At 28.9% G+C, this 19,738-nt stretch overlaps 1 protein-coding gene across 5 annotated transcripts in view; it reads left to right on the top strand.

Annotated features, from left to right (window-relative positions):
• LOC135136702 (A-kinase anchor protein 13) overlaps window positions 1–17,914 on the top strand; it is a 33,295-nt gene extending 15,381 nt beyond the window's left edge. For all 5 annotated transcript variants that reach the window (XM_064066114.1, XM_064066116.1, XM_064066115.1 and 2 more), the window contains 13 exons: window positions 6,925–6,984; window positions 7,035–7,278; window positions 7,328–7,538; window positions 7,589–8,130; window positions 8,184–8,341; window positions 8,395–8,504; window positions 14,473–14,651; window positions 14,922–15,176; window positions 15,228–15,427; window positions 15,484–15,673; window positions 15,724–15,985; window positions 16,227–16,480; window positions 16,533–17,914. In XM_064066114.1, coding sequence (XP_063922184.1) covers window positions 6,925–6,984; window positions 7,035–7,278; window positions 7,328–7,538; window positions 7,589–8,130; window positions 8,184–8,341; window positions 8,395–8,504; window positions 14,473–14,651; window positions 14,922–15,176; window positions 15,228–15,427; window positions 15,484–15,673; window positions 15,724–15,985; window positions 16,227–16,480; window positions 16,533–16,694 — 2,827 coding nt within the window. In that variant the 3' untranslated portion in view covers window positions 16,695–17,914. The remainder of the gene's footprint in view (window positions 1–6,924; window positions 6,985–7,034; window positions 7,279–7,327; window positions 7,539–7,588; window positions 8,131–8,183; window positions 8,342–8,394; window positions 8,505–14,472; window positions 14,652–14,921; window positions 15,177–15,227; window positions 15,428–15,483; window positions 15,674–15,723; window positions 15,986–16,226; window positions 16,481–16,532) is intronic.
• The last annotated feature ends 1,824 nt before the right edge of the window (window positions 17,915–19,738 follow it).

The raw sequence follows: 19,738 nt of genomic DNA, 5'->3' as shown, positions 1-19,738 counted from the left end.
ATTTTCCAATTTATAATGTTATGTATTTAAATTTTAAAAAGTAGAATAGTCCTGATCTTGTGATTTATACCTAAATACGCTATTGGGATTTTTCGGCTTGTCGATTTCTCGATTTTTCAACTTTAAATGTCTCAATTTTTCAATATTTCAATTTTGAGCTTTTCCGATTCCTCCATTCCTTAAATTTTCTATTTCTCGATTTTTTTATTTTTAGATTTCTCAATCTTACGATGTTTCAATGATACGATTTCTCAATTTTTGTCCTCTTCAATTTTACGGTTTTTAAATATTTCGATTTTTCAATTTTTCAAATTTTCACGTTTCTAAATTTTCAGTTTGCCGATTTCTAAAGTATTTTTTTTATTTGTCCATTTCTGGATTTCCTAAAGTTTCGATTTTTCACATCTTCAATTCCTCAATTTTTCGATTTTTTAAGATTACGATTTTTCAATTTTGCTTTTTTAGATTTTCGATTTCTCAATTTTCCAATTTTTTAATTTCTCAATTTTTTGAATATTTCTTTCAGTTATGAAATTTTTCAATATTTCAATTTTTCGACTTTTCGATTTTTGAATTGATGGATTTTTTTTGATTTCTCGCTTTTTTCCTTTTTGGATTTTCATTTATTGTAAACTTTAGATTTTTCAATTCTGGGACTGTTTAATCGATTTCGCAATTTTTAAACTTTTCGATGTTTTAATATTTCATTTTTTAAAATTCTAGGTTTTTCGATATCTCGAGTTTTCAGTTCTTCTATATTTCAATTTTTCATTTTTCGATTTTTTGAATTTTAATTTTTGATTTTCCAGTTTTTCTTTTTTAAAATTTTTCGATTATTCAATTTTTTAATTTCTCAATTTATCGAATTCAGATGTTTCGTTGTTTTGATTGTTCGATTTCTCAATTTTTCAATTTTTAACTTTCCTTTTCGGCTTCCGACTCTTCAATTTCTCGATCCTCCGATTTTTCGATTTCTCGAAGTCTCAGTTTTTGAATTTTTCGATGTTTCGATTTTTGGATTTCTCGGTTTTTCAATTTTTTTCTTTTGAGCTTTTCAATTTCTGGATTTTCCAATTTTTCAATACCTCGATTTTTCAATTTTTCAAATTGAATTGGATCTCTCGATTCTTCAATTTTGCGATATTTTAATTATTCATTGTTTTAAATTTTAGTTTTTTCGATTTCTCGATTTTTTTACTTTTCAGTTCTTCAGTATTTAAATTTTTGAATTTTTCAAATTTTTGCGTTAAATTTTCAGTTTTCTAATTTCTCAATTAATCTATTTTTGATTTTCCCACTTCTCAAAGTTTCGATTTTTCAGTTCTTCAATTCTTCGATTTTTCGACTTCGCTTTATTGGTTTGTCGATTTCTCAATTTTTGGATATTTCTTTCAGTTTTGATATTTTTCAGTACTTCGATTCTTTCATTTTTCGACTTCTAGATTTTTCTATTTTTTATTTTTGGATTTTCAGTTTTTTGTTTTTTATTTTAATTTCTCAATTTTTCAACTTTTTCATATTTTAATTTTTAAATTTCTAGATTTTTCAGTTTCTCGAGTTTCCAGTTCTATATTTTAATTTTTTAAATTTACGAATGTTTAAATTTTTTGAGATCTCAATTCATTGAGATTCGGATGTTTCGATGTTTTGATTATTCAATCTCGCTTTATCAGTTTTTCCATATTTAAGTTTTCAATTTTTCGATTTTGGCTTACTTCGGTTTCTCAATTTTTTGATTTTTCGACTTCTCGATTTTTCGACTCCTTGATTTTTTTTGTCTTTTGATTTTTCGATTTCTCGATGTCTCAATTTTTGAATTTTACAATGTTTCCATTTTTCGATTTGTTGGTTTTTCGATTTTTTGCTTTTCGGTTTCTCGATTTTTCGATGTTTCGATTTTTGATTTATCCGGTTTTTCAATTGTCCAATTTTTAAATTCTCGACTTCTCGATTCGTTGATTTTTCAGTTTTTCGATTATTAAATTTTAGATTTTTATTTTTGATTTTTTGATGTTTGGATTTCTTCATTTTTCAGTTTTAGGATATTTTAACTTTTCAGTGTTTTAAATTTAAAATTTTTCGATTTTTTAGTTCTTCAATATTTTTTTATTTTTCAAATTTTGACGTTTCTGAATTTTTAGTTTTCGGATTTCTCAATTAATCTATTTTTTTATATTCCCATTTCTCCACTTCCTAAAGTTTCGAATTTTCAGTTCTTCAGTTCTTCAATTTTTCGATTTTTTAAGTTTGCGATTTTTAGACTCTGCTTTTTTGACTTTTTTGTTTCTCAATTTTTTAATTTCCTAATTTTTTGATATTTCGTTCAATTTTGTGATTTTTCAGTTTTTCGATTTCTCAATTTTAACTTTTCGATTTTTGAAATTATTAATTTTTTTCGATTTTTTGAGTTTTCAGTTCTCAATATTTCAATTTTTCAATTTTCGGAATTTTTAAATTTTCGATTATCCAATTTTTTTTTATTTTTCGATTTTCCAATTTTTCGATGTTTCGATTTTTGAATTAACCGATTGTTCAATTTCTCGATTTTTAAATTTTAGATTTTTTTTTATTTTTTTGTGTTTCGATTTCTCGATTTTACAATTTTCCCATATTTGAATTTTTCAGTGTTTTAAATTTTCGATTTCGAGGATTTACTGTGTTACAGTAGTCATCAGTCATTACTCATCTACTCATCAAGAACGATTATTGCTGTGCGTTAAAATGCCTAGATACTGATAAGCACGTACATACAAGATACATTTAAGGCTGTTTTAGTATAATTTTTGCAATTTTAAATTTATTTCTTGATGTCTAAATCGTATATATTTAAATGGTGATGAATATTTTGTGATACAATCTTAGGATAAAATGCATTTTAGTTTCAAAGATAATATGTATTTAATGATTTGACTACTGTTAATAAAAAAAATACGTAAGACGATGTTCATATTGAATTAATTTGGTGTTCATAGTTTGATGATAACCCATATTTGTTAGCCATGCAGTTCATGGATAATAGGTATACCGCGATAATATTAAATTTTTGTTACCTTAACCTTGAAACAGGTATGCACTACATATACATATATTACAGTAAAGTCTTCAACACGTACGTTTGCTTATTTTGTGACTGCTTCCCGTACAACGTACTGATTAATACGTCCGTTTACTACCTTATCGACATCACGTGCTTACGGACTATTTTTACCCCCTTTCGTAAGGTACCGCCACTTCATAGTGAAGCGAGTGAGATGTAAAATATATATTCATTCTTTTCTACATGGGAAAGTGATTGTCCGTATAGGTTGTCCAACTATAATATACTTAAACAATGCTTATACTTTACTTTACTATACTTTACTTATTTGTATTATTTTCGTAGAGTAACAAACTGTTTTCCTTCGTTAATACTATATATTAATTATCGCTTTCTCTTTGCAACTTCAAAAATTTTTGTACATTTTCTCAATATGAGCAGATAAAAAATGTTTTTTTTTTCGGCCTACATGTACATCCAGTGAACAGTCTATCACGACATACTATTTGTATATGCCAAAGTCGCATTCCCTTGCTCTGGGTATCGATTTTTTACAAAATAGCTTGTTAATTGTGTAGTAATTTCCGAAAAGAGTAGTTAGAACAAGATAAAATAGAATTTGTAGTGTTGGCAAAGTAGCATGTTTTTGTGATTTCCTCCAAATTCTTGTATTAATTAAACTACCTGGACCTTGTACTTTTCTCTATGGTGGAAAACCTTCTTCGACCACAATAGAACTTTGCTTATCTACATTTTAACAAGTCAATACAAGTTACATAATATTACTAAAAATGCTCCATTATAAAAAATATGTATTGGTGATAATTATTAAATGTATTTATAATGTGAAAGTAAAGAATCAAGTGATACATACAAAAGCCAACATCCCAATTAGCGAATGTTTTTTTTTAATAATCGTGATCACCCATATTTAGTTTAATTATTAAATGGTAAACCATGAAATATTAAGAGTTCGTTTTGCACATAGTAGTTATGGACAATGCAATAAGTTTTGATGATTGTCGTTTTAAATATGTGAACAAAAATTCTGAATCCACAAGAACAAATTGTTTTTATGTTACCATAACGTAAACGCAATCAAATTGATACTTAAAAAATAATTTGAATTAAGCTGTTATCAGCGAAAGTATCAATAATATGCTTGACCAATTACATGGACTTAAATACAGAACTACAAATGTATCGGACTACGGTGTTATAACTAATTAAGCAGCTATTATATTTCATATGATACAAATTAATACGCATAGCCTCATATTTTGAGAATCAATTTGAAATGGACAGTTGGTGACTAATAGATTTTTATTTTCAGTATTTTTTAAGATAACCAGAGTTCTATTGATTTAACTGTAAAATCAGTTACAATGCAAACGCAGTTACAAATATCTTACCAAACCTAAATGTTTGAATGTCAGTCTGTTCGCTTGACAAACAATCTGTGTTGCCACAAAGTGATCTATTATTGTTTTCCCAAATGAATTACTGTTTGTATACGTGTTACACAACATGACTACTTTTTCTTTGTTGTTTTTTTTTTATTCAGTTTTATTTTGGTAATGTTTGATTATTTGACAGCTTTTTTGCTCTTCTCTGTTGTATTCTACCACGAATATGCATTACCATTTATACACATTCTGTGTACTATCCATCCCTTGGTGTTAGTTAACATGTTAATCTAAACGTGGTATGTTGTGTGTCTTACTAAATATTAAAAATTATTTAGTAAATATTTAGAAAGGTTACTCGTAGATGTGTTTGTGTTTTGTGAATTCCAACATATTGAAAGTAATAACCATGACGGTGGATGCCTTCTCGTATTATAAAATTTTGTGTATAGTAAGGCACATATAGCCGTGCACTAAGAACATGTGCTTAATTTGTTACGTGTTATCACCCGCCCCTGCATAGGAGGAATCACCTCTGCTATTCGCCTTGGCGCAGGGTTGCTACAAAACTGGGAGTGAAGTAAGTCCCTACTCAATCCTTCACCTTTTAAACATTTTCTTGCATTTTTCCCACATTAAGGCTTTCTTTGTTCTTTTTTTATTTGTTCAATTCTTGTTTAATTACGTTTCTAATATTTTTTTAAACATTGCATACATAATATAACTTTTATGTAATGTCTACCACAAAAGTACATCCAGTCTTCACACTGTACCAGAAGTCGTTATTTTATAGATTGTACATAATTGCTGTATCTTAGTTGTTGCAGCATTGGATATGTATGTCAAGTTTATAGTATTTTTTACATACAGTTCCAAACTTATTGTCTTATACTGGGTGTTAACAAACTATTTACATGTAGTAGACTATGAAATTGAGTTATTAATGTGCCGCTTCATTTGACTCTTTGCTAAATTAATTAATCTGTCGATTGTCAACCTGTGAATGAAATTTTTATGTACATTTTTTAAATCACAAAAGATACGGAAAATATGGACTGTTAAAGAAAAAAATAATCGAAGCGGCAAATTTTTTGGTTAAGTTGTATTCAGGCTCCTTCATATCATTTCTACCAATTTAAAATCTGGATCACAATTTTTCACAAAACCTAGGGGAGGAAATACTTAAAAATGCGAGAATTTACTTGAAAACTTGACATAAAGTTGTCAAAAAGCTACCCTTTTATTCACTATAATCGTAACAAGAAAAACTGGTGAGTATTAGTTTTTTTCGCATATTGATAATAAAAGTTGTTTTTTCAACGATAAATCATTGAAAAAGTAGTCCATTTTTTAACTGTTTCATTTAAGATCTCCAATTAGAGCGTCGGTTTGGAATATAGATGTGTAGTTAATTTTTTAATGTTATCATTCGAAAATTGTTGATGACAGTAATAACTAGTTATAAGCATAAATTTTCTTGAGAGGGATATTACTTAAACAGGTTACATAAGGTTTTTTTGCAAATGAGTTAGTGGAAAGCGTAATATATATTACTATTAATTAATTACTAATGTTTTCCAATTTATCTGTCACATTTATGTAAATCATATAAGCATATGTTAAAAAAAAATACAAATAAAATTTACATTTTTACCTTCGTTATTTTTTAAATAAATTTGCGAACTAAATAGTAGTGTGGAATTGAGTTCTGTAATTTTGAAAATTTATATCTATTCCATGCCTTATTGCCACTTTGACGTTTCAAATAAAAAAAATTGTCACATCGCATTCAGTGTCAGTATACCCGCAGTGTCAAAAATGACAAAACTAAAAAAAATAAGGTTACAAGACTTAAAAGTTTTTGACACTTTGTGGCAGCGGAATGACGTTGACGTACAAGATAAATTGCAAAAGTTCAGTTAATTTTTTTTTTGTAATGTATTGGGCGATTTCTTAAATTTCTGCTCTAGTTGACCATGACACTTATTGCACTGACGTACGCGTCATGGCCAACTACAGCAGAAATTTAAAAAATCCCACGGTTTAAAATAACAAATATTATTGTGAACTCAGAATTTTTAGAAAGATAGATAAACCACTTTGAATTATTTGTATGTCGAGCTTAAAGGGTGACAATTAATAATCATGGCGTTTTAATTACAGTTTCGTTTTCATTAACATTATGACACCCAGTTTGGTTCCTGTGATTAAATTATATAACCCCGTTGTCGAGATCAGAATCGGTGACAGTATAAATATAGTTGATTGATGTTTAAAGTTTAGATCTATTCACGTAACCATTAGCTTCTATTCTATTTCTATTCAAAAAGTTATCACTTATTGGTTGGTTTTGAATTGGATTTAAACTTGCTTGAATTAAGAAGTAAAGTCGTTCTCTCAGTGTTTGTTTTCATTTATAACTTTGTACAGTGTTCTGTGTGGCGTGTAGTTTCCTATATTTTTATATTGTATTTTTTCCAGTCAAATTCTGTCCGACGAAAAAGATACGGATTCACAACACGGACATAACGAGTCGACAAAGTAAAAAGATTGCATTTTTATTTTTTCATGTTTTTAATAAGTTTTGTTAGTTTTTCAGACGACACACCTTTAATTCCTCCTGAATTTTTATCCGAATCTCCTTTAACGGCATCAGATTTATGCTCAGATTTAAATTTAAGACTTCATGAAAATGAACCAGATTCATGGACTTCCCATGTAGGCAAAGAAATTGCTAGAAAATTAAAAGAAAAAGAAATAAAAAGACAAGAACATATTTATGAATTTATTTTGACCGAGAAACATCATTGTATAACACTTCTAGTTATGCAGAAAGTATAGCATTGTTATGAGTGTTTAATTTTCATCGATTTTTTTTTTTAAGATTTTTGTTGATGGTTTGGAAAAGTACTTTCAATTAGGCAATAACATCGAATTAATGTTTCCAAGATTAGCCGATTTGACGGAAATACATCTAGAGTTATTAACAAAATTAAGGCAACGGCAAAAGGAGAGTGCGGTGGTATCGACAATTGCAGACATTTTGCTCGGACAGTTTTCCAATCAGAATGCCGTGAGGTTAAAATCGGCATATGGTACATCATTTTTCAAATAATTAAGCAACCTTACTCACGAGAATTTTCAGGTGAATTTTGTAGCAAACACAGAGATGCTGTAGGCGCATATAAAGAATATCTCGAGAACGATTCCCGTTTTGAACAATTTATTCGTCATTGTCAGTCGAACCCCCTTCTGAAAAAGAAAGGCATTCCAGAGTGCATTTTGTTCATAACACAACGGCTGACTAAATATCCATTACTAATAGAGCCGTTAATCAAAACCAGCAAAGACAACAAAAAAGAACAAGAAATATTGCAAAAGACTTTAAGTTTAGTCAAGGAGATTTTAGTAGAAGTGGATTCTCAAGTGGCCGAAAAAGAGAAAGAGGATCGAAAAATAGAAATCTATAAACGCATTGATGCCAAGTCATACACTGTACATAGAAATCACAAGTTTAAAAAATCAGATATTTTGCAGAGCAATCGTTCATTGAAATTTGAAGGCGATGCTATGCTAATGCAAGGAAGGGGAAAGATGCACATGGTTAAAGTCATCGTACTTTCTGACGTACTATTTTTTTTACAAACAAATTCCGATAAGTACACTTTCTTTACGCCTGATAATAAAGTATGTCCGTAAAACAGATTGAGTATTCTAGAAGATATAATAAACTGTTTTAGGCAGGTGTTATTTCCTTGCAGAAGTTGTTAGTACGAGAAAAAGCAGGTCAAGATTCAAGAGGTATATATTTAATTTCATCTAATCCAGCCGACCCAGAAATGTTTGAACTGAAAGTTCACAAACCAAAGGACAAACAAATTTGGATTCACGCCATTCGGTAAATAAACTATTTAATTTTACGTGTATGTATTAATTTCCGAATTGTTTTAGAGAAGCAGTACAATGTTGCCCTGAAGACGATGAAAGTAGTGCTATGTTGAATGCAGAAGAACAGCAAAGTGTGTTAAACACGAAACAGACACACATCCGACATTTGGTTGGTGAGTGTTATTTTTTATTCTAAATTTATAAAATTTACTAAATAGAAATAGTTTTTACGAAGTATGATTTTTCAATTTCTAATACAGTTTGGACAGATGATTATTGTAAAATTTTAGGTATAGTTTAACAATATATGTATGTTATGGTAGATAATAAAACGGTATCTGCATCAAAAATTTGAAACGTAGTTTAAGGTGGTATCACTCAGAATTGTCACACAACAGTTGAGCACAAATAGCTCTTCACGTAGTCCAAACACTCTCTAGTGTTCTCTAGTCACTTTTCAAATATTGAGAAATCGGAAAACTGAAAATTCAGAAACGTCAAAACTTGAAAATTTTAAAAATTGGAAAATTGAAAAATCAGATAATTCAAAAATAAAAAATTCGGAAAAAAAAAATTAAAATATACAAGAACTGAAAACTCGAAAAATTCAGAAATCGAAATATATATAAAACAGTTGAAAATTGAAAAATCTAAAGTTTAAAAAACGAAAAACTGAAAATCCAAGAAAATTAAAAATCGAAAAGTCGAAAAAAATATTGAAAAATCCCAAAACTGAAACAAATATCCAATATTGAGAAATTAACAAATTATCCAACCGAAACATCCAAAAATCGAAGAATTGAAGAACTGAAAAATCGAAACTACGAATTCGAGAAACGGGAAAATAAAAAATATATATTAATTGAAAAATCGGAAAACTGAAAATTTAGCAACGTCAAAATTCGAAAAATTGGAAAATAGAAACACCGAAGAACTGGAAAATCAAAAAATACAGGAATCGAAAAATCTAAAATTTATAACATTGAACAATTGAAATATCGCAAAATTGAAAAATGGAGAAATCGAAACTCCAGAATTTAAAAAAAAATTGGAAAATCGGACAACTGAAAAATCGAAACATCGAGAAATAGAAAAAAATTGAGAAACTGATAAATTGAGAAATTGAACAATCAAAACAGCCAAACATCTGAATTCGATAAATTGAGAAATAAAAAAAATTAAAAAATTTTAAAAAGAAAAATTGAAACACCGAAAAGTAGAAAAAAAAATTGAGAAATCGAAGTGTAAAACTGTCGAAAATTTTAAATTGAAGATCCAAAAAGTAAAAAAGGGGTGGAAACCCAAAATTTTAAAAATTGGAAAATCGACGAATTGGAATCGATTGGCCTGAAAATTTGAAAAATTGGAAAATCGAAAAAAACAACAAAAATTAAGGAAATGAAAAACAAAAAATTGTGATATAAAATCGAGAAAATGAAAAATAAAAAATCAGGAAAACGCAAAATGGAAATCGGGGAGTTGAAAAATTGAGCGGACGAAAAATTGAAAAAGGGAAAAATTAAAAATCGAGAATGTGAAAAATGGAAAAATGAGAAATTGTAATATGTATTGAAAAATTGGAAAATTTGGAAGTCGACAAATTGTGAAATTGGAAAATCAAAAATATTATTGTATTAAAATACATAGTATTTTTTGTACAACACAATACTCAAAAACATGTTTTTAATTTCGTGTAAATAAATAAGAATTTTGCAGTTAAGCTTCGCCCCCTTGCTTCACGGTGAATAAAAGAATCATTACAATTGAGATAGGGCGGGTGGGTGGGCTGACATTTTGTCTTATTCTTTTAATATTTGTAGACTTCTTTTCAGAACATGAAACTTAAAACATTTTTAAAATTGATAATTTGTATAAAGAAATATCGATTTTGCAATTAAGCCCCGCCCCATAATTGCAAAATCCATATTTCCTTGCAAAAATGTAATATTTTAACCATGTTTTAAGTTTCTTGTTGTGAAAAGATGACTATGACATTAAGAAAAAAAAAGACAAAATATAAGCCCCGCCCACCCACCCTATCTCGATTCTGATGATTTTTTTTATTGGTCGTAAGCCAAGAGGTGGAGCTTAATTGTAAAATCCTTATTTTTGACAAGAAATAACCATGTGAAATATGTTCGTAAGTAATAGTGTTATACTCTTTGTATAAACTAAATGTATTAATTAAAAAAGAAAACCAAAAGAGAAGCTCCACCCATCCGTCTGCATCTCAATCGTGATGAATTTTTCATTCGTTGTCAAGCCGAGGGGCGGAGCGTAATTGCTAAATCAAGATTTCCCTATATAAATTTACCATTTTAAACATGTTTTAAGTTTCTTGTTTTCGAAATAAGTCTACGCATGTTAAGAAAAAAAAAAAAGGCATAATATAGCCCCGCCCACCCGCCCTGTCTCTATTGTGATGATTTTTTTTATTCGTCGTGAGCCAAGAGGGCAGAGTTTAACTGCAAAGTCCTTATTTCCATACGAGAAATTATATTTTGTCTTTTTTTTTTAATATACATTGTATTCTTTGAACAACACGATACTCAAAAACATGTTTTTAATTTCTTGCAAAGAAATAATAATTTTGCAGTTAAGCTCTGCCCCCTTCGTTCACGGCGAATAAAAAAAATCATTACAATAAATATAGGGCGGGTGGGCGGGCCTACATTATGTATTTTTGTTTTAATACACATGTTTTAAGTTTCACAACATGAAACTTAAAACATAATAAAAACTTGAAAAATGTAAAAAGTGAAAATTAAACTTGAAAATTTGAAGAAAAAGAAACAACAAAAAATAATGGAAATGAAAAAACGAAAAATTGTGATATAAAATCGAAAAAGTGAAAATTAAAAAATCGGGAAAATGAAAAAAAAAATCGGAAACAAAAAAATTGGAAAATGGAAAAATTAAAAATGGAGAAATTCAAAAATCGAGAAATGAAGAACCGTAATATTGAAAAATTGCCAAATTGAAAATCTGATGCAAACCGAAAAATTGAAGGAACGAAAAATTGAAAATTTTGGAAGTCGAAAAATTGTAAAATTGAAAAATCAAAAATAAAAAACCAAAAATTACAAAATGAAAACTTGAAAAATCTTAAGAATCGAAAAAGAGAAAAAAAAAAGAAATATGTATTATGAAACAGAAATATTGAAAATTAAAGAAATTGGAGAATCGGAAGACTGGAAATCCAAAAACTGCAAAGTGAAAAGTTTAAAAATTGAAAAATGGACGAACTGAAAATTTAAAGCCTGAAAATTAGAAAAATTGAACAAATGAAAAATTGTAAAATCGCAAAAAAACACAGAAAATAAAGGAAATGAAAAAAACGGACAATTGTGATATAAATCGAGAAAATAAAAATTAAAAATTCGCCACATTGAAAAATAAAAATCGGGAACAAGTAAAATTGTGGAAACGAAAAATTGAAAAATCGAAAGAAACAACAAGAAATAAAGGAACTGAAAAAATGAAAATTTATGACATAAAATCGAGCAAATGAAAAATAAAAATTGAGAACTTGAAAAATTGAGGAAACGAAAAATTGTAAAATCGCAAAAAAAACACAGAAAATAAAGGAAATGAAAAAACGGACAACTGTGATATAAATCGTGAAATTAAAAATTAAAAATTCGCCACATTGAAAAATAAAAATCGGGAACATGAAAAATTGTGGAAACGAAAAATTGAGAAACTGAAAATTCGAAAAATTGAAGAAACGAAAAATTGAAAAATCGAAAGAAACAACAAAAATTAAGGAAATGAAAAAACAAAAAATTGTGATATAAAATCGAGAAAATGAAAAATAAAAAATCAGGAAAATGCAAAATAAAAATCGGGGAGTTGAAAAATTGAGGGGACGAAAAATTGAAAAAGTTAAAAGTCGAGAATGTGGAAAATGGAAAAATGAGAAATTGTAATATCGAAAAATTGGAAAATTTGGAAGTCGACAAATTGTGAAATTGGAAAATCAAAAATAAAAAAACGAAAAAGTGTATAATAAAAACTTGAAAAATGTAAAAAGTGAAAATCAAACTTGAAAATTTGAAGAAAAAGAAACAACAAAAAATAATGGAAATGAAAATTGAAAAATTGTGATAAAAAATCGAAAAAGTGAAAATTAAAAAATCTGGAAAATGAAAAATAAAAATCGGAAACAAAAAAATTGGAAAATGGAAAAATTAAAAATTGAGAAATTCAAAAATCGAAAAATGAAGAACTGTAATATTGAAAAATTGCCAAATTGAAAATCTGATGCAAACCGAAAAATTGAAGGAACGAAAAATTGAAAATTTTCTAAGTCGAAAAATTGTAAAATTGAAAAATCAAAAATAAAAAACCAAAAATTACAAAAGGAAAACTTGAAAAATCTTAAGAATCGAAAAAGAGAAAAAAAAGAAATATGTATTATGAAACAGAAATATTGAAAATTAAAGAAATTGGAGAATCGGAAGACTGGAAATCCAAAAACTGCAAAGTGAAAAGTTTAAAAATTGAAAAATGGACGAACTGAAAATTTGAAAAATTGAACAAAGGGAAAATTGTAAAATCGCAAAAAAAAACACAGAAAAGGAAATGAAAAAACAGACAATTGTGATATAAATCGAGAAAATAAAAATTAAAAATTCGCCACATTGAAAAATAAAAATCAGGAACATGCAAAATTGTGGAAACGAAAAATTGAAGAAACGAAAAATTGAAAAATCGAAAGAAACAACAAGAAATAAAGAAACTGAAAAAATGAAAATTTATGACATAAAATCGAGCAAATGAAAAATAAAAATTGAGAACTTGAAAAATTGAGGAAACGAAAAATCGAAAATGACAAAAATTAAAAACTGAGAATGTGAAAAATCGAAAAATGAGAAACTGTAAATTCGAAAAATTGCAAAATTAAAAAATTGCAACTTGAAAAATCGAAAGATTAAAAATTGAAAAACTTGAAATTCGAAAAAGTGAAAAATAAAAAAAAAGAAATATGTATTGTAAAGTCAAAATATTGAAAATCAAAGAAATTTAAAAATTGGAAGACTGGAAATCCAAAAACTGCAAAGTGAAAAGTTTAAAAATTGAAAAATGGACGAACTGAAAATTTAAAGCCTGAAAATTTGAAAAATTGAACAAATGAAAAATTGTAAAATCGCAAAAAAAAACACAGAAAATAAAGGCAATGAAAAAACGGACAACTGTGATATAAATCGTGAAAATAAAAATTATAAAATTCGCCACATTCAAAAATAAAAATCGGGAACATGAAAAATTGTGGAAACGAAAAATTGAGAAACTGAAAATTCGAAAAATTGAAGAAACGAAAAATTGAAAAATCGAAAGAAACAACAAGAAATAAAGGAATTGAAAAAGTGAAAATTTGTGACATAAAATCGGGAAAATGAAAAACAAAAATCGAGAACTTGAAAAATTGAGGAAACGAAAAATTGAAAATGACAAAAATTAAGAACTGAGAATGTGAAAAATCGAAAAATGAGAAACTATTATCGAAAAATTGCAAATCGAAAAATTGAAAAATTTAGAAGTCAAGGAATTGTAAAATTGAAAAATCAAAAATAAAAAAACGAAAAAGTATTTAATGGAAACTTGAAAAATGTCAAAAGTGAAAATCAAGCATGAAAATTTGAAAAATCGAAATATGAAAAATTGAAAAATATAAAAAAGAAATATGTATTGTAAAATCAAAATATTGAAAATTGAAGAAATTGAAAAATTGGAAGACTGGAAACCCAAAAACTGCAAATTGAAAATAAACGTGGAGAATTGAAAAATCAAAGCCTGAAAATTGAAAACATAAAATTAGTCATTCGTTAGGTTAATTAGGTTCGTTATAGACACCTCTTTTTTAATTTTTTTTTCGCACTACAAAGTGTACGTTGTAACAGCAATGTAAATGTGGACATTTTTGCACGTTTTTATTTTTTTGTATACAGAAAACAGAACTGAAAATCAAATTTTAATATAAGAGGGACCAAATAAGGATTGTTAAGAAAAAAAACTATCGTCAATTTCTCTCGTTTTTACACAACATTTCAAATGGGATGAAAACTGTCCCAAACCAGGCCGAGTGATACCGCCTTAAATTTGTTTGTAAAGTCACTTTCTACGATGACGTAATTTTAGGTTTGCTACGTCAGAAAGACATCGAACAAGCTTTGCTCTTGGAAGAAAAAATGTCCCTGCAGTTGAAACTTTTAACTGCTGCAGGAATAGATCCACCATCACCACCGTCTTACAAGCATCTAGTGAGTGAAAATGTTGACACTGGTCAAATTTGGAAGGAGGTTTTAACAGCCGTGCAGGTAGATATGATTGTGCTTATCATTATAATTGTCGTTATGCGTCAAAATGGTTTTAAAAATAGCGATATGGAGTAAAAACGGGATGGTTTTTATTGTCAAAAACTTTATTTAACTTTTTTTAAAATAATAAAATGAATTTAGCACGTATTAGTTTTGCTGTTTAGACTTCTACTTTGTTAAAAAAGTTACGATAATAAAAGAGTCGCAACTACGAATATACAAAAATTTTGTAGGAAGGTGGCATTTAGTAATAATAAATTCATTGTGTAGGAAGTTAGTCATTTGGCTAGTTCACTATATACAACGGGTACGAATTTGTCAAGAAGTGTAAGCTCTGCAGGCGAACATCAGAGTGAAGCTTACGTGTCACCGATATTACCAAAACGTGCAGAAACATTTGGAGGGTTCGATAATTCCAATCAAGTTCCTTTTAAATTATTGGGAAAGAAGATCAACTCATCCACTGGTACACCAGCAGAAACACCCGAGTTAGACAGTGCGAAGCACGACGAATCGAAGATATTCGTAAGTTTGCCGTATTTTTATAACTGTCCATGGGTAACGAAGAATTTTTAGGAAAAATTGCCATATAAAGAGTATTTTGAATTCACGGCAAATGAATTTAACAATGAAAAGTCCGAACAACTTTTTGTTCCACCAGACGGACCCGCTCTGCTCTCTTTAGGAAGAGAACAGCAGTATACGGCAATTCAGTTGTCGCACTACGTATATACGCTTTTATGCATAATATCACAACTGATGACAACCAACGAAAGGTAATAACAACTTGTTGTGCTCTTTTTTTTCTGTAAATAATAATTCATGCTTATAGTTATCAGGCACAAATAAATATTTTAAAAACTGGTAATGATGGTGCAAAGCAGTATCGACACAATCAACAGTTAGAAGAATTACGAAATTTGCAAGATAAATTTAGTGCCGAGAAGGCAGCTTGGATTGTAACGAGAGACCAAGAAGCAAAAGAATTAGAAGAGAAAAGAGCAGATCTTTTAAAATTCCAGGTGATTATTAAGTAATCATGTTTTTCTTTGTTCATCTGTTGTTTAATTAGGAACAAATTAGAAGTGAACAAGAAGACATTAAGGAGCAAAGGGAACAGTTGTTCAGGACAATGGAAAAATTGACAAATAAAGGTTTAATTATTTCACCCAATGTTGGTACTCTTTCGTTTCCAGGACAAGTAGATGACAACAAAGAAATTTCTGATGATAATATTCAATCAGAAAACTCGGTTATTCCACTTACGTCTGGGAGTTCTTTTAACTCACAAGTCGTAATGGCGGAGAAGAAGAAGGAAAATAAATGGAATAAAAGTATGTAAAGTGAAAATTATATTAAATCTGAAGTTTCAGCCACGTGTAATTAACATAACAGTTTATATTGTGGAAATAATTCTTTTATTTGTCTGATCAAGCATGTGTAGAGTTTAACAAATTGCATAAAACTACCAAGAGACGAAATTAAACGCTTGTAAACTTCTTAATTTACCTTTAATGGAAAGATAGAAGAAATAAGAATTAAAAAAAATATACTAAAATGTTACTGCTATTGCAGCTAATCAAGTAAAGTCACATTTACCGTTGAACCTTATTAGCGCCACCAATCAGCAAAAAGTGTCTCAAAACGTTCAAATTAAACAACAGATTCCTCTTAAATTGGCTTCTCGCTTAAGTTCTGGTGGGGCACCAGTCAACACAGGGAATAGTACAATGCAATTATTGCCATTAAAATTAAGTCAAGAAGAAAAGGTTAGGCGTGTATCAAGTGGTGCAGGATACCAGCGTCTCAGCCCTCCTTCCGGAGAAAGTGTAAGACAGTGTTTTAATATTTTACTAAATACATAATTATATTGTGCTTCAGACTCCAACATACTCGCATAGCAGAACTGGATCAAGCCCAGCCATGATGGAAGCTGCACCATCGGTTGTACCGCAGCCACAACAACAACAACAAAACGCAAGTACGAAACCACGCAGCCTTAATTGTGGAAAAGCAGGGGACGAAGAAATTATATATTTTTGACAAAAACTGTGAAAATGGTGAATGTGCAAAAAGGTGAAAGTTTACTCAAACTTTAATTAGAGGTTTTTGTATCTCTCTTAAGTATAATTGCTGTCCTATTTACAATTGTTAATAATTATATTTCGTATTCAGTATTATATTTTGGAGTATAGTTCTTCTATTATACTCTCATATTCATCATTGGCAAGTCATTTTAAATTTTGCGTTCAATAAATATAAATCTAGAAATTCCAATGAGTGTTTTCGATAAACGGAACTATTGTAACTAAACAACAGAGTACAGCTGTTTTGCATTTAAGACTTAAAATATATAATGACCAAAAATTGTGTATGTTAAATTTGAAAAAATATGTATATTTATTGCTACTTATTTTTAAGGAAAAGTAGGGGTATTAGTTGAGTTTTGACAGAAATGCTTAATCCAAACTCGAAATTATTTACTTTTAAATCACTAAGTAACTAGATGTGCAGATATTTGAACAGTTGTGTCTTTCGTTATCGGAATTTTCCCCACTTTCTATTGCTCAACTGTAGTTCGTCCCATTTCTGAGAAAATCAATACGTGGATCGCGCACAATGTTGTATTGATTTTTTTTTTTATTAAAATTTGGTTGTATACGGCGAATTTCTGAAAAGCTTTGCTACCATTTGACTTACTAATTTTTATAGTCATTGAAAAACAAAGTCAATATAGTACATATTAGGAGGAATTCTGAATCAAACTTGTTAAATTTAAAAGGGTGTTAAATTGCAAATTTCTATAGTAACGAGTTAAACTCGCAAATCTGATTAGCTGTCCATTTTTTAACAACCTTTAAATTTTAACAGATTTGATTCAGAATTACCCATATTTTGTGACAAGTGCTGAAGCTGTCGATACATGAATTTGTAATAATATTAATAAAAAAGTTAAACATTTTTTAACCAAAGAAACACACAAACCGAGTTGTAATAGATAACAAAAATAGAATTGTAATACCAATAACTTCTTCATAAATCCAGGATGATTAAAGAATTGCTAACAACGCCGCAAAATCTATCACACCAAATCCATTCCTCATGGGTTTTATTCACTGCTAACTAACATGGGAAATGATTTGGTTTCTCGTGTGTGGAATAACACGCAAGTACTTCTGTCAAACATTATTTATTTTATTTTAATTTGTATCCCTTATTGTTTGTATTTATTTATTTTTAATAAAATTGATATATTAAACCAAGCAACATTGAAGTTTTTTTGTTGGTGAAATTTTATTTATTTGTTCTTTATTAAATTAAAAATTCTCTTGCCAGTAATATTGTCTACCAACGTCAGAGAATAAAATATTTGTTAATCTAGTGTACATTTTATAGTTTCAAATGATGTTATTAAAATGTGCTATGTATTTCAATTTTTTTTATTTCGCATGAAATATCAATTTGATATTACGAACTGTTTGTTCTCTTTTTTTATATGTAAGTAGGTATTGTTAAGAATCATATTAGTACAGTCAATTCGGCATGAGCCCGTGCATTTTGGATAGTCAGCGATTCTGAGAAAAAAAATTAAAGAGATTTTTTTTAGATAATACAGTTAGCTACAACTGTTATCAACAAAAGAATATAAAACATTACACTTATAAACAATAATATTGTCTAAAAAAAAAATCCTTGTAGAAATTTTATTTTCAGACTCAAATTTACGGAGATAATTCAGAAAAACCAATTGCACTCTTCTTTTCTGGATGGTGGCTGAATGATAGCGCACCTAGTCCCGAAAATTCAGTTTTATACTCATAGCCTACCACCCTATGACACCCATAAAAAAATCGCTGCCTATCGGAAATGCACGATTGTCCCTTTTTTAACGCCGAATTTACTGGATGAACGATACTATAAGTTTAAAAGGAAATGCACCCTTATGTTATTATACAATTTTATGTACATATCAAATATATATAGCCTAAAGAAATTTATTTGAAAACATAAATTAGTTATCAAAAATTATTTTATCAAAAAAAAAAAAAATGAAAGGACTAAGAACAACTCAGTATTACACTGTTTTTCTACTTTAATGTAAACTATTTGAGACAAAGAAATGGATGTTGAGCCTCGCTGATTACACAAATGTATAGAGTCAAATAGCAGTCTTTGTTTTTTAACTATGTTGTGTCTTCCTGTATCATTCATTCTTGTTAACATGTGTCCTCGAATACTCAAAGTTTGTGACAATACGCAGTTCTATAATGTATTTGTATATAAAATCTGTGACAGTTGTTAATGTATAAAAAATTTTCCGAACGAATGAACAAATAAATATTACAGAAGTAACAATGTTTTCATTCAAAGTGAGTTTTGTAGGTGATTTATGTAAAATTTATACCACATTTTTAACGAAAATTTGCGCCAACTACCATGTTAGCTTCATGTGGGATTAGGAAGCGTCCAGTTACGTGGCTAAAAGGTTGTTATCGTCTAGACCATTCGGTAAGGCCCCTCCCTCCTGTCTCTGCTTTTCATCTGAAAAGGAGCTGATGTAGGGAGCCTTTCTTAAGTTCTTAGGAACTAAAAGTTAGTCTCTTCTGGCTTGTTAGGCCATACAGAGACCGGCACTGACTTTCTAAGGGGCTGTCAGGCCGATTTAAACCCAAGGTCGGGAATGTGGTGTCGCCACTCACCAATGAACAACCAACGCCATCCACCCTGCTTTACCATTATTGTTGTTATTATCATTTTTATTGGAAAAATTTCACTTTTAAAAGAATTGTCCAAAAATTGTGCAAAAATTCAGACATGTAGATCTGGACATGCTGATTCCAAAAATATACCGTGTTTGATTCTTGAAAAACGGACGGAGTTATCAAAAAAAGGAGGCCGGAGGTGAGTTCTAGAGCTCAAAATCTACAAGAAAATGTACATATTTAGTTAAGTTTCGAAAATGTCAAAAATTAGCCGAAATTTGAAGAAAACCATTGGAAAAAATTCACTTTTAAAAAAGTTGTCTAAAGGTTGTGAAAAAATTCAGGGACGTAAATCTCGACATGCCGATTCCAAAAATATAGCGT

Source organism: Zophobas morio, unplaced genomic scaffold, assembly GCF_036711695.1.
Source record: "Zophobas morio isolate AGI-343-1 ecotype UQ-CSIRO unplaced genomic scaffold, CSIRO_AGI_Zmor_V1 ptg000026l, whole genome shotgun sequence".
Classification (NCBI taxonomy): domain Eukaryota; kingdom Metazoa; phylum Arthropoda; class Insecta; order Coleoptera; family Tenebrionidae; genus Zophobas; species Zophobas morio.
The sequence above is the reverse complement of the archived record's forward strand: the minus strand, read 5'-3'. Positions and strand labels throughout refer to the sequence as shown.